Source organism: Musa acuminata, chromosome BXJ2-2 (assembly GCF_036884655.1).
Source record: "Musa acuminata AAA Group cultivar baxijiao chromosome BXJ2-2, Cavendish_Baxijiao_AAA, whole genome shotgun sequence".
NCBI lineage: Eukaryota > Viridiplantae > Streptophyta > Magnoliopsida > Zingiberales > Musaceae > Musa > Musa acuminata.
The window spans coordinates 31851036-31868254 of record NC_088339.1 but is presented as its reverse complement, the minus strand read 5'-3'; the positions used below and the strand labels follow the sequence as shown (position 1 = coordinate 31868254).

General features: G+C 38.0%; 1 protein-coding gene across 2 annotated transcripts; it reads right to left on the bottom strand.

Moving 5' to 3' along the window:
• Window positions 1-1160: 1160 nt before the first annotated feature.
• Window positions 1161-16654, bottom strand: LOC135606082 (mediator of RNA polymerase II transcription subunit 16-like). Of its 2 annotated transcripts, XM_065096870.1 has the most exons (16): window positions 16043-16654; window positions 15660-15728; window positions 14584-14672; window positions 12665-12777; window positions 12218-12319; window positions 10181-10271; window positions 9513-10109; window positions 8523-9144; window positions 8353-8432; window positions 8157-8239; window positions 7225-7461; window positions 5275-5449; window positions 3572-4092; window positions 2842-3018; window positions 2173-2556; window positions 1161-1572 (listed from the first exon to the last, which is right to left on the bottom strand). In XM_065096870.1, exons 1-16 carry the CDS (start codon window positions 16387-16389, stop codon window positions 1432-1434), a joined length of 3828 nt encoding a protein of 1275 aa, XP_064952942.1. In that variant the 5' UTR covers window positions 16390-16654; the 3' UTR covers window positions 1161-1431. The 2 variants fall into 2 exon arrangements, with proteins under 2 accessions (XP_064952942.1, XP_064952943.1); XM_065096871.1 differs by lacking the exons at window positions 12218-12319; window positions 12665-12777; window positions 14584-14672; window positions 15660-15728; window positions 16043-16654 and adding an exon at window positions 11209-11479.
• Window positions 16655-17219: the final 565 nt, after the last annotated feature.

The window sequence follows — 17219 nt, the reverse complement described above, 5'->3', positions numbered from 1 at the left end:
AGATATGATCGATGAGAGTGGCATCAATCGTGGCCGTCCATAGTAAAATCGACGGATACCTCAACACAAGAAACTACAGTGTCACCTGATAAGTTGGGGTTCGTATATATTTCGGTCCCTCCGTATTAAGAATACGTACACGTGGTGATCAACTCTACATTCCAAATTACACGTGCACGCATCACGTGGACATGTGTGCGGGACAGCTGTGACAGTAATAATAATAATAATAATAATAATAATAATAATAATAATAATAATAATAAGAGAGAGAACGCACATGCAACCACTAAGCGGACTGCCGAACCCCACATGGGCGAGAGAGAGAGAGAGAGAGAGGCTGATGAGCAGCGCGCGCGCTTATCGAGCCGTCACGTTTACGGTCGATAAGAGAAGACTGTGTGGGTGTCGTTGTCCCCCTAATAATCTGTGTGTCACCCACGACACCGACGTGGATATGTCAGCAAATACGTAGAAGAAGACCAATCTCAACCCGACATTGCGTAAGTCCATCCCACGTGCCTGTACAAATTGAGACAAGAATCTATATAATAATAATATAGGATGCTGTGAATACGATCGGCCAATATAGAAATCATTAGCCGAACTTTATGTCGGATCAAGCTGGACAACTTACACGAAGCTAAACAAATAGGATTTATAGACAATGTAATTTCAAATCATTAACGACGAGCTGCTTACACTAAGCCTTTTTAGTTCATTTTTTGTTCATCTTAAGAAAAATGCACATCATCTTATCCTTAAATGTCGTAACTCAATCATGCATCGTATCTATAAATATCGTAACTCGAATCATAATCTCAAATGAGGTAAAAGAGGAACATTGTACGGAGACATTTTCTTTTTCACTCGAACAAACAAATGCCATAGAGAAAATTAAAACAAAAAACAAAATAATATGGTCAAAACACTATAACAAAAAAAACGTAAAGACGAGCATTATCTCAAATCAATTCTGAAACGTGGCACTGATTTTGCAAAATTTTAGTTAGCATTTATCATCACAGGAGAAATCGTATTGGGACAAAAAACATTGATACATGGGTGAAGGCATCCTTCGAGAACCAGTATTGGTAATCAAAAGGGTAGAGATCTCCAGAACCCACTGCCAGAGAAAGCTTCGTTATGAATCACCACCGAAAAGAAATGCCGCCATTCTTTTTCACTGCCTTTACATCAGATTACAAATCGAACGAGCTACCAACGTGTCCAAAGCTTAAATTGGGTGTGAAGTCATAAAGAAAAAGAAAACTCATCATGAACAATGGTCAAGGACCTCAAGGTATAAGGAAGATTGCTAATATCACACATGACCCTAGTTTACCCCCTCTGAGTTGAAATGAACAATGATGCAGTTTTGGTGCATCAGATAGCCGGGCAGAACAGCCGAAAAGAAGGAAGCTTCCGGAACTACACTACTCGGACCCATGCGCCACCGCACATCGGACAGCCATGAGCCCAACGGCTGATCCACCATGCTTCACGTTCGTTCTGAGGATTGGGATCACCAGGTTGCGCAAATGCACAAGTCTGACGCAAACATCTTATGCACTGCAAGAGAGATCATAATTGTATGACAAGCAAAGAAACCAGAATGCAGGAATGCACTACCAACAAAGGGTATTTGCTACATACATTTAATTATACTGAAAATAACAGATAAATCATTCACCGCAAGATTGCTTTTAATATAAAAGACCAACCGCTAGATTTTGATCAGAGATGACGAATATTGAATTATGTGTTCATCAATACTAGCTTCCCTTCTCTGCTAGAACTTACAATGCATGTTCTATGTTGCATAGTTACCTCTAGACAAAGAAACAGAACATTGACTACCTTTTTGAAAAAAAATGCATCCCTCGTATTCAGATTTTCACCATCAAAAGCAACACTACAATAACAATAAACATGTTTTACTAAAATAAAGGCATCTTCCATCAAGGAAAACCTACTGCCATAGAGGAAGATAGAGAGGGATTTGTTTCTTGATGACATCAGGGAAAACGAGGTTCCAAAGAACATGTAAATAATTTTGTTAATTTATGCTGGTAGATGAACAAAACCTTTGCATTTAAAGTTGCCCAAATGAGCACAACAGTAGAGGAAGAACAAAAGCAAATTGCAAAGCGAGGAACTTGAAAAACAAACCTTGTACCATACTCCTCCAAGACCAGTTTTCCAAACAGCTGTAATGACATCCCTTCGAGATCCCATAATACCCAGATAAGATCCAAGGCCCACAGAGGTCTTCAATCCAAATGCTGCATCCCTCTCGGAGGACCTACGCTTCCTCGGCCAGAGGCCCTGGGCTCCAGAATAGTCATTGTGACCTTCTACGAAATTAGTTATAGAGGAGCTCAAAGAGCCACCTAGCTTAGGTTTCAGTGTGTTATCCAAAGGACCAAGATCATCTGGATCTGACCAGGGACCACCAAACATATTCCGTCTATGCCAGTCTTCAGCTGGAGGGTGTAATTCTAGCTCACGGAGTAGTAGCCCAGCAGCATCAGCTCCCCTGGGACGAGGCATATTCTACAAATTGCAAGCGCATAAATTACACTGTGGGCCCGATTTTGCAGCTATAGCATAGAGGTACAGAAAAAAGAACTACAAAGACAAAAGACAGTTCTGTGGAGTTCCTCTGCCTATGAACAGTGCAACTATGGTATTTGCAGTGAGCCATAACCTTAAATTAACAGAGACAGATCTCCTAGGTTTGGCAAATATAGTATATGGTGAGTCACAACAAGTTATGCCATCCGCCTATAAACAGTAAAGGCACAGACAAAGAACCTTGTTCCAATATCTATAACGCACCTGCATGTGTGGGCCAAGTGATGCTTCAACAACTTCAGGCAGCACGGTATAGTTCCCATCAATATAGTGTAACCGTATGATTATATTGCTTGCACCAACCTGAGAAGCAGGCAGTGGGTGCTGAAGGGCAGCTGTTCTTCGGCAGAGATCTACCAGAATGAGAAAAAGTACCTTCACCTGCAGGAAAGTGCTTTAATCAAGGCAATCACACATGGTACATCTTTAACTTGAAAAAACTGGAAGAGAATAGCCTTCACTAAGCAAGAATAGCCTTCACTTCTTTCCTGATAGACTATAATTGGTCATCAATTTCGCTAATCCATTTCTGGGACTTCATGTTTTTAATTAAAAATTTTAGGGGTAGATAAGGAAAATGAAGGTGGTAGCATACGGAGGTCTCCTGAGTCCTGACAACAGTTATACCTCAAATGCTTGCGTCATATAGCATTAATAAGTAACATAACGCTTTTGAATAAAAAAGTAACATAAAGCTTTCAATGTTCGTCAAGGTCAAAGAAGGCATCTGTTTCCTCTAGTTTTAACTCACGTGGTGTAACGACAAATTCAGCAGGTCAAAGTGATTCATGTTACATATTATAACTGCAACACATTCACATTATCTACATTCGACAACCTAGAATTGCCCATGGAAAATGATATCTATCCAGATGGTAAATAATTGTATACAAAATAAAAAAACACACACACACACACACACTTATATATATACCTCCTCCGATGTGTAGCCTTGCCCTGCATTACCAGAACCAAACCTTACAGACTTGTTGGTACAGCCTTCTTCAAGCCCCTTTGCTCCAACAATCAATTGTCCAGACCTAACTGCCTGGCCTTCTTCAGTTTTTGCAACTCCAATAGTTGGTCTGGATATTGCACTGCTATCATCTACTTTTCCATTAAAAACAGGCTGAGCTTTCTGCAAGCTAGAGTCTGGGTTCTTCTGAAAGTTTCCTATAAAACGTGGTGATTGCCTTCGGCGGAATATTAGACAAAAAAGCAACAACTGGCATAGCCTGTGAAGAAAATGGCAGTCTCCAATAAGCCTGACGGCAGGTGTTCCAGGAAAAGTCCCAGTATTGATGCTAATGGGCATGAAGGAAGATGGCCCACTGATCGGATTTTGAGCAGTCGAGGATCCTCCATCAGCATTGTTGCTGATTTTAGCAATGGCACCTTGAACCCATGCTTGCATTTGAGAATTTCCACTTGCACTTGGAACTCCACTTTGGGAACCTAGATTATATGGCATTGGAACATGCAGAAATTTGTCAAAAAAAGATACATTATAGATTTGGCATAGAACAGAAGAGTCAAGAATACAACTTCAGCTCATTCTAAAAGACAGGAAAAAAAAATCATATTCCACAAAATTTAAAACATATATCAGATACAGCTCATGCGAAACATAATACTAATGAAGATCTGAAATGCTTCCTTCAGCAAAAATCACTTCTCCGCTAGTAGCACATTGCAGAAACATGCCATGATTATCAGTGTAAAAGACACTGATAATCATGATATATTATAGATTTGGAATGCAGAAATTTGTTAAGAAAAGAAACATCATAGATTTGGCATAGAACAGAAGAGTCAAGAATACTGCTTCAGCTCGTTCTAAGTGACAGAAAAAAAATTCATATTTCACACATTAAAAACACATATCATATACAGTTCATGAGAAACATAATACTAATGAAGATCTGAAATGCATCCTTTAGCAAAAATCACTTCTCCACTAGCAGCACACTGCAGAAACATGCAACTTATCCTTGATGATTATCAGTGTAAATGACAGTTAAAAATAAACTGAATGCAGTTCATCAATCAACAGAAGCAGCCTTGGACCATCAAATATAATTTTGAATATGTCCAAAATAAGTTGTTATAACATCTCAGTTAGAAATCCTAATTTCTCTAGAAACAAAGTACAACATCTTTACAGAGATACTGGTGGACATCCTAGACTACACAATGTAAATATGGATAATGTAGATACACTCATCAACTGTTGCACCCATAGCACCATGCTAAGCTAATGCAGAAGTTGTCTGTACACATGGTTCATATTTCAGCAGTGTGGTAATGAATCCTACCTCTATATTATGCATGCTAGTGGAGATCAAAAGCTCAACAAAGTGAAACATGTATTGGAGCAAGTCAACATTGCTAACAGACTTTAACACGGCTGAGTTGTCACAGAAGAGCAAAGAAAATACCATGCACACAAAAATCAGTTGCATTATTGTGATGCCGAACATCAATTTTTTGTGCAGATACATTTTCTAGTTTCTGGTTGCACTAATGCTAGATAAGAATAACTATGAAAAGAAGATGCTAGTGTGATGAGACTTCAGGTTATTTAATATGCATAACCCTATAAAGTCTATCAACTATATCAAAATTTAGAAAACTGACCCTGACTTGTTGCAGAGGTAGAACTGTGGGTGGGGCTTGCCACCATACTACGTGCACCACTAGCACCAGAGGAAGCTCCAACTGCATGACTAGCCAAAGTACGACAAAAACTAGCATAACGACGCAAGCGTGTGATGAAATGTGAAGCTAGATCAAGGACAGCATCAACATATGCCTGGAACATGTAAGGGCACAAAAACAAAAAAGTGTACAGTAACCATTAGCTCTAGGTTATATCAAGCTGAAATTGATGACAACAAGATAGAGAAGTTCACCGCTTCTACAGCTGAAAAATTCCTGTTTAAAAATAAACAATTCCTCAACAAGCATTTTAACATGCTCGAGACAAAAATAAAAATGGTTGGCTATGAAAGTAGAAATTTGCTAGCATTCACAGAATCACAACCAAGTATTCTTTTTACTATGCCCCATATATACTATTTTAAGAATTTCTTGGTTAAGAAAACACCAAACTGTTACCAGAAGATGCCATGAGGCATGAAGTACCAATAATGGGATTATCCAGGGACTATACTATCATAAAATCTATAATCAACTCCTGGAGTATGAGAAAATTGAAAAAGCAACAGAATGGTGAAAAAGAGGATGCCAACAAAGGGAGAAACAAAAAAAAACTCAAAGTGAAAAAGTAAACACTAGCATTCTTAAAAGAGAGGTTGCATAGAAATCTCATTTGTGGTCCCTGTCCTCTCTCTTCTCACTCTCCCTTTTGCGCAAAGAGGGACCAACGCTATATCACATCCATGAAATAGCATAATTTTGCCTCCATTGATCTACTTATTCTCCTACTTATGACACGTTGCACATGATACAGCAGCTCATAAATGCCATGAGTAACTAGGATCTTGTGGACACATACTGTAACCTAGTAAAGATGAAAAAACAATGTTGGAATACTAGCATAAACAATGCAACTACTGAATCTTAACAGAAAATAACTCAAAATCCTACTGCCAGTTAGTGCGGTAAACTTCACCCAGTTTGTCGAGTAGCATGATTAGATAAGTCAATAAGCCCACATGTATACATAGTGATGATTTAGTTGTACAAAAAAATGCCATAGAAATAGAAGCAAGAGGGGTAAACACTTCAGAAAATACCACCAATATATCTTAGTTCACTACCAGGCACTCAACAATTATCTTGAAAAGATAATCCTGTGTATATATACATATACTTGTATTTTTGCAAGGACCATCATCCTTATGTTTTTCTTATAATTTCTCTATTAAGAACTAAAATATAGACAATAAATTGGCAGGAGAACAGGTCCCTCAGAAAGCCAAAATTATCAATTGATAACTTCCCTGAGCATATTTTTTCCAAAAAAAATCGAAAAAAAAAGATATTACACAACCTAATCTCAACTTGGGCACACGTGAACAGACCCTCATCACACTAAGGTGCACAGGCTCACCAGTGATTTTTCTTTTTTCTTCTTTATGTTTCTTTTTTTTCCCCAAGATTTAAGTTCTGGACAAATTGACCAGGACTGGACGAGACTGAGCTTAACCAAGGTTAAAACTCAGAAATTGTTTCAATTTAACAGGCCAGCAGACCCATCCTAAAGGGATCAGCATAAAGGAAAAAAACAACAATAAAAATAAAAGTTGCAGTTGTCAGGTTAAAACAAGGCCCAAAAGGAAATGGTCCAAGATCTTCAATACATAGGAAACAATTTGAGGGAGAGAGATGCATAAAATCACTGGCAACACATGCAAACATGACTATCCTTCCTGTCAGCCCCAAATTGGAAAAAAGTTGCTGAGGATATAAAATAGAAGCACAAGTATCGTGTAAAAGATAGGATAACGAATCTTTGCAGCCAAAAATATCAGGGTTTCAGCTTTGTCAAAATTGTTTTCTTTTTGAAGCAAGCAAAACCATGATCTTCGAAAATTCATGGAGACTCTGGAGAACAAGGCAAACCTGTATGCTTGAAACCAAAGCTTGCTCAACAACCATTTTGTCAGCATCAATGGCAGATAATGTCTCACCGGATGCTTGCCAAGGTTCAAGTAACAAGGTTGCAGGATTTATAAGAGCAGATTCAATTCCCTTACCCAACATGTCCAGTAATAATCTTGCTTGCATATCCAATACAAGTGCTCTAACATCTTGAGCATTTGTACCTTCCAAAAGCCTGCATTTTATCCTATCAAGGTTCTGCAAAATAATAGATCCTGATCAAGGGGCAAAGAATATTTCACATCTCAAGATGGCCAAAATCAAGGTGACAATGAGATTAAAGCATTAAACACAACACACTTGATTCAATAACTAATCTGCACATTTAAATGACAACTAAAAGTCTAAAACATAGTTTTTACATCAACCAGTTTGTTGCATTGATCTCGGGCTTCCTCATTCCTACGTATAAAGGAGATTGTTTCACAGTTGAATCCAATTATCTCAGAATGGTAATAACAAGAAATCCATACTAATGTAACAAATCTGAAAGACTTATAAACCGTACAGCTAATTCTTTAAGCAATATTTCCAAGTTGGTGTGCTAGCCCCTGTCACATGACAGAAAAGCCAATATATAGTCATTCAAAGAGCCAAAGAAAACTAAATTTCAACTGTCCTCAAATTTTTCGAAAGTAGAAACAACAAAACAATTGAGATATTAACACAGCTGGTATGCTCCAGTTAAGGTGTCAAGTGTCAACCAAGGCAGACTTCAAAGTTCAAACAATCCCACTGGCTAAGCCAATGGCCTTAAATATATAAGGATTTTGTAAATCCACAGATATAAATACCAACAGATGCAGGTTCAACAAGCCATGTCAGCTGGAGCAGATTTCAAAACTTTGTTCAAAGATGACAAAATTACTTATGACAAAGTAAAGAATGCATACAGGACCATGTTGTTGCCTGTGTTGAATAGATGGTAGAGAATGGAAGTCCGCATCCAAGACAGCGATCACACTATTAAGAGACACTTAAACACAGAAAAGATCATCATAAGGCTTTTGTTGAATGTTAAGCACTTCAAGGAAGTGTGAATGTGCTTTGAATCATTTGTGCTAGACAAAGGAAAGAGAAGTTGCCTACCAATACCATCCTCAGCAGCACTTTGTGTGCAGCCAACAGCATCCCACCAATCAACCCCGACTAAAAGACTCCACCAAAACCTACGCAAGATAAAGTTAGTGATAAAACATACGTAGTTCACATTTAAGCAATAGAAAAAGTAAGAATAAGAAAACTACTGCCTCATGTACCTATCAGCAATAGCTCGTTCCCAAGTAGCTGAGTTGACTTTAGATTGTGAGGAACCAATAGCAGGGGGAAGAACACGAATTATCTTCAGTATCATCCGGTCCTTGATTGTGTCATGCCAAACAGAGGCTAAACAGCAGCTGGTGGATGAGAAAGCAGGTGCAGCAATGGTTGAACCCACATTTATATGATAACTATCAACAGGATTGAAGTTTGCACCAGAAAATATGTGTACTCCACCCCTAAGAAAAGCAACAGCAACCTCTCCTCCATGAGCAGAATACACAATTTGAGCTAACTGTCTAACATCATTTGGGAGATCATAGGGATCGAAGCTGAGCCTATTCGCTCTCTCAACACTAGAGTCTGACGAGTTTAGTTCATCAGATATCATTGGCTTAGCAGAACAGGTTTGAGGGTTCCTTAAATCGTCTGTTGGTGGAATGCTTTTATTAACTCTAGTTAACCACACTGTCTGCATAGGTGGTTGCCCACCAAAACTAGAAGCAGGATTTCCAAATATTGGATGAAGAACAACAGGTTGAAGTGAAGATTCCCAACACTGGACCCTCCATCCTGTAATTGAAGGCCCTTCATCTGGATCATAAGGGGACATATACTGCCCTACAAGGAAATTATTTATTAAATAAACTCACAAATTGGAGACAATAAAAAAGAATAAATGCAGTCACTCACTAGGAAAAAAGGATGTGTAGACTAAATCTAACTGCCCACTTAAACCACAAATACCAGAAAAAAGAATGGCAAAGTCTAAGTAAACCAAAATTCTTTTAAACTGGACAATCAAATCACAATAAAAGAATGTGTTTTAAATGTTGTAACTGTGCACCCAGACGAGTGTGACTTGTAGTTATTGTGGTCATTTTGCACTATCGTAGTAAAAAATTGTTTACTGCAAAATCTTCTTGCAGTATCTAATAATCAAAAGATTTGAATCATTTTGTAGAAATCTTGTGGTAATAGGAAATTACCTTCAACAATTACAACAGTGATGACAGACCCTCCCCGAGTGGGATCAAAAGCAACTGCAGTAACTCCGGATCCCCATGTAGTGGTTGCAGCAGACTGTGCTGCAGCCTCGGGACTCACATAGGCAGAAAAGTTTGAAACAGGTGAGCAATGAAGTGAGGCAACCTCATTGATCTCATGATCTGTTAGCCTTTTTCCTTGCTTTTCTTCAGCAATAAAATACTCCTGTAAACTAAACAAGTATGCAGATAAAGGTGCATAACCTTTCCAAGATGGGGGGTTTAAAGACGGAGGAACAGCACACCCAGTATTTATCTTTGCCGTAGCTTGGAAACCATTTCCAGGGCCTGGCATAACCTCCCAGACAACAACTGTAGATGGATTTACAAGTGGGACGCCAGCCACATGCATAGTTCCAGATTCTGTAATAATAGCATCAGCAGCCATTATGCCACTGGGTCCTGCTCCTAACAGCCCTTTGCTTGTAGAAAACCATTTTGGTTCTGCATCATTTTGTGCAGGAGGCCACTGTGCCCAGTGAAGTTGGATAGAGCCAGATGAAAAAACTGAGCAAACACAAAGAAAAGATGGCCACCTCACTGCAACAAAAAGTGAAAATAAGAGAAATTCAAAAGACAGTTCAAAAATCTATTCGACTTATAGTTGTAACCTGAATTATGAGACTGTTGTGAAAGAAACTTTTCCTCAAAGGTTGACTTTGTGCTGGCCAAGGTACTTGAATTTGAAGGAAGTGACCGATACTGAAACCAAGGAACCAACACTCAGACAAACCAAGCAGAAGAAGAGTTCTCCTTATTCATTTAATTGAGAGTTCATTTAACTAATCACAAGTGATGAGCCAGCAAAATCAGTAAGAACAAGACAGAAAAAAATCCTGAAAGTTGTTCTGACAAGTTATCTTCCAATACAAGATGCAGGTAAACCTTATGAAAAAAAAACACCCAAAAGTAAAGAACAGCGAGGCAACCTAAACCATGTATTCATTATCGAAACTACTTGTCATGCTGATAGTATGTGATTATATTTGTTGGTGATGGTGACATGTAGGCATAATTATTTCAGTATCAACATATCAATGTCACTTGTCTCTGCATGATCAAATAATATGATTTTGCTCAAAGAAAGCAGGAAAAGGATATCAAGGGGTCTACCAAACTGTGTTTAGTAGGATATGGAACATGCCACAAATACTTTAGCCTGTACCACAATGTCATGTTGTTTAAACCCTTTTTCCAGAAGAACTAACAACATAACCATGCATGTCTCTATGGGCATGCCATGGGCACAAACCATATGTACCACATCAGTACATTGCTGGAACATCACAAAACATCTGACAAAGAATGGCACAGACAGATTTCGCACTTGCTTTGTGGAGGTATTTGTGGCAACAGTATGATCTGGCATACGTAGAAAGTCTCATCCATTCAATGGACTTATTTACAGGATTTATGAGACAGTTCATTTATTTGGAAGGAGTCATCAGAGCAGGTATACTCATAACATTGTATCAAGTCATTGAATTTAGCCCCTTACCAAAAACTGCACAGTTAACTCTAGCATTGTATCAAATAGGTGGACTTAGTCCCTAACCAGAAAACTATTGCATGTGCAGCAGTACCAACTACAAAAATTTGCAAATCTGCATTTGATATGTGAATGAGGAAAGATGAGCACCATAATCGGAAGCTAGGTAAGAATAAGCAGTCTATGTGTGTGCCAAAGATTCCCCACACAAGCTGTCCTCCAACAAACTATGAAAGGGACAGATGTTTGTTGTCCCGATCATTCTGTTAGCCCCCATATCAACAAGAAAAAGGATAAGTTGAGCAGAATTTTTCCCAAAAGGTAGCAGAGGGTTGCACAGGCTTCCTTAGACAGATTTCAGACTTGGAATGCCAAAAGGGCAAAGGAGGTTGGCTGCAAAACCACATATAATGGAGACTTTCAAGCAAAGTCATGCCTTTCTTCTTTCTGACCAGATAGGAGCTAAGACAGCATCGGAGGATACTACCTGTGATATTAAAAAACTCTCCTATCATAAATGACAATTTAATTACAACTATTTTCTTTAAGCTCGTGCTTGATACATAGATGAGTAATTAAGGAGACCAAATTAACAGTCAAAGACACCAACAAGATATGTTAACAGTGCAATGATTTTCTTTTGATTTTAACAAAAATATCAAATTATTTGGGCTTGGCTTCAATTCAATGAAGTTGTCAAAAGTCATGAACAAGCTAGATTTTTATTAATGCAGACTTTAAAAAAAAAGGCCTAACCAGGCAGATTATCACATGAACTGGGTCGCAGCTACTTAGTGTCTACAACATTTTATACCATGTTAATAGTCAGCCATCAGGTTTCTTTTCTTTTGTTTACCATTAATCTGTATCTCCAGATATGCAATTAGTATGACACTAACCCAAACATCATGTTGTCCTAATTACATACACAAAAAATGGTCAATATTTCTTCCAAAAGTCTCCTCCGTCAAAGTGTGTATCATGTGATAGCCATCAGTGTCCAAAGGATAACCTTTGCTATGATCATTTAGCTACACTAACTATAATATCAGTCTGTGATCCATAATGCGTAATCATAACTAATAACAACAATGAAAAATGAACCCGGTATCATAGTTAAAATGCAAAACAATCAAAGGAGAATATAGGAGCCACACACTGGATTCATCCCTGACAACCATTTGGTTACAACAGCAAGATCTTGTTTCCATTCATAGCCACAATGCCAACAACTAGCATCTCGTACAAGGTTCACTGGGCCCTGTAATATTGTACAAAAACATTAAATAAAAAACCATAGAAAATTTAGGAACAAAAATATGATGAAGTAAGCTAATAAAGAAATGGACACAAAGTACCAATTTTCATTTTCAAATAAAAAACAATTTTCATCCTGTAACAATAACAAGTATGCAAGGTTTCAGCAGTTAAAGGAAAAGAGAAAAATAAATGCAATTTTATATGTTGCAATTATTCTACACATCTTGAATTCACTTATATAAAGGAGAGAAGCACGAAGAGGAAGCATTTGCACAAAGGCTGTTGGTGTTTTTTACATTCACAGAAATACCAGGAGGATAATAACAGTGCTGGTCTAAGTCCTTACTTGAGAAGGCTGAGTCCATATCGTGATCCTTCCATGAAAATTTGCCACCAATAAGGCACGAGGGCAGGATCTAGGAGACCATTCAATAAATTGAACTGAATCCCGTGGAGAATCTGTGGATAAACAATATACACCAAGATAGACCAATATCATTGCCTCAAGATTGGTACCAGTTTAGTGCACACATGTATACAAAATTTTCTTTGGAGAACTAATGAACAATTAAGATGGCATAAACTAAATAAAATTGATAATTTCATTTAAATTCTGCCAGTAACAAATAAAAAATTAAAGATGCAAGAAATCATAAAGTAAATTTTCTTAATTTTCTATTTAATTGAGAGATTGGTGCTGTTGGTATTTGCTTCTGTAGCACCCACTTGAGATGTGGCAAGTGGCAACATGGAAAAATAAGCTACCCAGGTCTATTCAGTGTCACAATCTTTATTTGGTTTTTTTTTAATTAATAATACCTGCAACCCCATGGAAAGAAACATGTCTGATAGTTATTTTCACAATTAGTAAAGAATGTTTTTTTCAATCTATTGTTCTCCATTATTTTTTTCAGTATTATCTTTTATATTTAATTTACCTTCTCTATTAAAAGCCTCTGGAACAACAAAAATAAAGAAATCTTGTAGCATATATAATGTTTATTTTCACTTTTTTCTAATTTTAGCTATTTTATGATTTTTCACTGTCTTATTTCTAAAAGTATTTCTTAGCTGATTCAGTGCTGCCAATCCCAAATGTCTCACCCTATGTCCAACCTAGATCTGTGAACCTTACAACAGACTGACATACGAAGCGATGATCATGTGATAGTAAAATTTAAATTTTTAACTTAGCATAAGATTCGCTTGTGTTTTTTTAACATGTGCCAAAGTTGTCTTGGAGCACCATCCACATGACAATGACCCTCATGATACTGTATAAGTATGATACAACACAATCGGAACTCAAACTAGAAACCATGCATCTGAGGAATTTTAGAATCCTCTTAAAACCAAAATTCTGAAAGCATAAAAACCATATCACACAAAATATGGTTTTCTCCACAAACTCCGAAAAGAAGAAGGCCCAGGTACATCTGCACATAATTCTTCGGAAACATTCTGTTGGTGAAAATTATTTTCTTGTTTTAACAAATTCTGTATCAGGAATTTCAAAATAAAAATCCTATGAAAATTCTAGATATCTCCATTCTCTGTGGAAGTTGGGTATCACAGTAATCAAAAGTCCCTCATTTATCACTTCATGACAACAAAACAAAGAAGATCAAACCTATAAGAATGTCATATATCCTTATACATAGTTGTGTTAATAATACACTAGAAACTCAGCATTAACAGTAACAAGTGTAGCATTGTGTACACAATTTTAAAAGAAATTTCTCGTTATAAATGTCAAATTTTTGCTATTCTATGGTAACCTGTAAGATATCAACGAATACATCGAAAGGCTCAGGAGTTCAACAAAATACAATTTAAAAAACAAATACAATTATGTCTCAGCCCACCAAACAAGATACATAATTGTGCTAGCTAAGATTAATACAGAACAGTTTTCATCACTCTAAGTGAGAGCCAAGCTTTTTGCTAAATGAAAAATATGAAAGTCTGAAAGAAGTGAAACATCAAAAATGAAAGAAACAAAGAAAATTAAAGGACACAAATGTGTATGTTAGATATGAGAATGTTAGAGGCAAAAGGAGACAAAAGAAAATGTTTGATCACAAATTTGTATTGCACAAACAAGCTTCAAATTTTGAAGTTTCATGCAGCAATTCAGCAAGTATCTTTCAGATACAAAGAAGTCACAAGTTTATGGTAATCTATTGGTCCCTCCAGATCATTATTCTGAACCATAATCAAAACACTATGGATATTCCGGAAGTACTGAGTTATAGTATCATTTACCAGCTTTGACATTGAAAACAGCACATTCTGTGGGTCGCTCAGGGTTGACAATGTGTATTGGAATCCAAAATGGAGGATTTGTAGTAGAACTGAAATAGATAACAGCCAGTAAGCTGATGGCACAATAACTTTGGATAAGAGATAGTATATTAACGAGTTAAATACCAAGACAGCATATCTTAGGACAAGAAACAGGTTAATGTCTATATGAAGATAATTTGACATGAAGGTTTAAAGTAGTAACTGACATTTAAATATAAATCAAAACATGAAGAAGAAATATAAATTATTAATTGAAGCCTTCCGATTAAATACTAAATAACAATAATAAAAGTGAAAAAATAAACAAATACTTTCAGAATAACAGCTCATGCAGTTATATGTATGTTTATGGCCTAGCATTCCACAATAACCCCTTACTTCCCATTCATCCATGTGATTCCCGAGTGGTCCCAACTCCCACATCATAAGTTGATGATGAGCTAGCTAGGTGAGTAAGGCTGCTTACTACTAGTTACTTAAGGTTAAGGAATGTTCTGTACTAGTTACTTGGCTAGTGAGTTTTTGCTGAAAAACAAAGTATCATAAAGAACGAATTATGTAAAGCTTGTTAAACAAGACATTCTTTGAAGAACTTGTACAGTATGTAAAGAGGAAACACTTTGCAGTAGTTACCAGAACAAATGGTGTTGAAGGGAGAAGCAGAAATTGCAAGCAAAGTGTAGAAGCATACAAGGGTACATTTCCTCCAATCTACCATTGACAGATCATGGCCAGACGAAACTCAAGAGGCAACACAATTTTAAACCACGGAAAAAAAGGAGTAAAATAAGAAACTTTTCTGGAGTCTTTGATTAAACTTAGACTAAAATTTACGCTTCGACTAATAATTTTTGACACATGACAAGCCTAATTGGATTGTTTGCATCCACAACAGACAATAATTCTTAGGAGACCTTTTGATGCTGGAGTCCATCTTAGGCCTTTAAAAATCCAACGAGCACTTCAAACTAGTTCCACATGGCATGACAGAAATGAAAACTTGAATCATTGGTAACTTAAAAGAGAAAGATGACCTTGGTATTCTAGCGCATGTCTCTGATGCGCAAGCAATAGCATTCAGATTCCCGCACCAAGCAACTGCACTGTCCAACAAAACCAAAAGAAACGTAACATCTTAGACTCGTGATAATGCTTTTTCCTGAATAAATTCCACCAAAACTGACAAAAGAATATATACATGCGTATATGTAGCAGAGGCAAAAACTCCGCTTCATTATCGAGACTAGGCACCGAACGATCTACAGTCCCTAATGGAACCAAAATTTCCGCTAGAAAACCAACCAAGTATTCCATTCTTTCCACCAAAAAGCTTCAAACACTTTGTGGGATTCCCTTGTTCCCCTCGAATTAAGATTCCACGAAGGATGGGCACAGAACTGAAGGATAAGAAGCACACCTGAAGTTGCGGCAGAGCTCCGGGACGCTCATCTTATGCCGAAGGCTGGACGGGGGCTGCTTGAGCCTAATCCGGAACACGGTCGCAGGGGGAGGCGGCAGGGGCGCGTCTCCGCCGTCCATCTGGTGATCTCCCTCCTCGGCCTTCTTCTCTACTCCACTCTCCACCTCGACACCCGCATCGCCCTCGGAAGCCCGGCCCTCTCTCGCGCCGCCGGCTCCAGCGGCACCGCCATCCTTCGGCGCGGTCTGGTCCGTCTCCGGCGGTGGGTCTTTGGGCAGCGAAGGAAGAGGAGGAGGAGGAGGAGGTGGAGGGGGCGGGGGAGGGGTTGATGCGGGGGTGCTCATGCGGGATAGAGGAAGCGGTAAGGGGATCGCTTAGGTCATTTATTATAGCGATTGGAGGGAGAAGGGCGGTGTGGGTGTGGAGAAAGTCTTGGGGCGTGAGGTAGACAGGAATCACCGTGGTGGAGACGGCGGCGGCTTCCAAGATCTGGACTTTGTGGGCGTATAGTTGTAGGGAAATGGGACGGTTTTGGGTGGATAAAGAAGGAAAGAGACCGCCAAACCAACGACGACGACGGCAAGAGGGATGAGTCGGACTTCTTTCTTGGTTAGTGTTGTGAGTGTAAAGAGGTAAGTGGTTTCTCTCTCTCTCTATATATATATATATATATATATATATATATATATATATATATATATATGTTAGGATTATTTCGCGGAAATAGAATCCTTATAGCGCTTTTTATTATCATAATACATTTAATTTTGATAAATTGAGCTCCTATTTTTATATTTTTTATACAGTTTTTTTTTTTCTAAAAGATGATTTTATCTTTGTCTCGATCCGATCGGCCTATACCTCTACCTTGATCGCTTTTGTTTATGGGCTTCCAATTTTTCCCTTTAGTTATATATGTTTTTATCTCCGTCCAACTATCCTCACACCTTGTTAATCATTGTATTTCCTCTTGCATGATCACTCTTCTTTTGTCATCATCATCCTAACCAATGCATGTTGCCCTCACTATTTTTACTCATGATCACCTCATTTTAAATTAACAAGGGGGACAATAAAGATGATGAATGAAAATTGGAGGAGCTCGTGCACCCTTACTATCGCCTGTGAACCCCTCGGTGATCGGAGTGAATGCAATAGATAAAATTATCTTTTA

What these genes read in the sequence shown, in the direction of transcription:
- LOC135606082 (XM_065096870.1), bottom strand. Translation starts at nt 16,389, where the DNA reads ATGAGCACCCCCGCATCAACCCCTCCCCCGCCCCCTCCACCTCCTCCT. An exon ending in ACAACAGTCTCATAATTCAG is followed by an intron (nt 10,110 to 10,180) that starts GTTACAACTATA and finishes TTTTTGTTGCAG; the next exon opens with TGAGGTGGCCATCTTTTCTT. An exon ending in TTGGAGGAGTATGGTACAAG is followed by an intron (nt 1,573 to 2,172) that starts GTTTGTTTTTCA and finishes TCTCTCTTGCAG; the next exon opens with TGCATAAGATGTTTGCGTCA.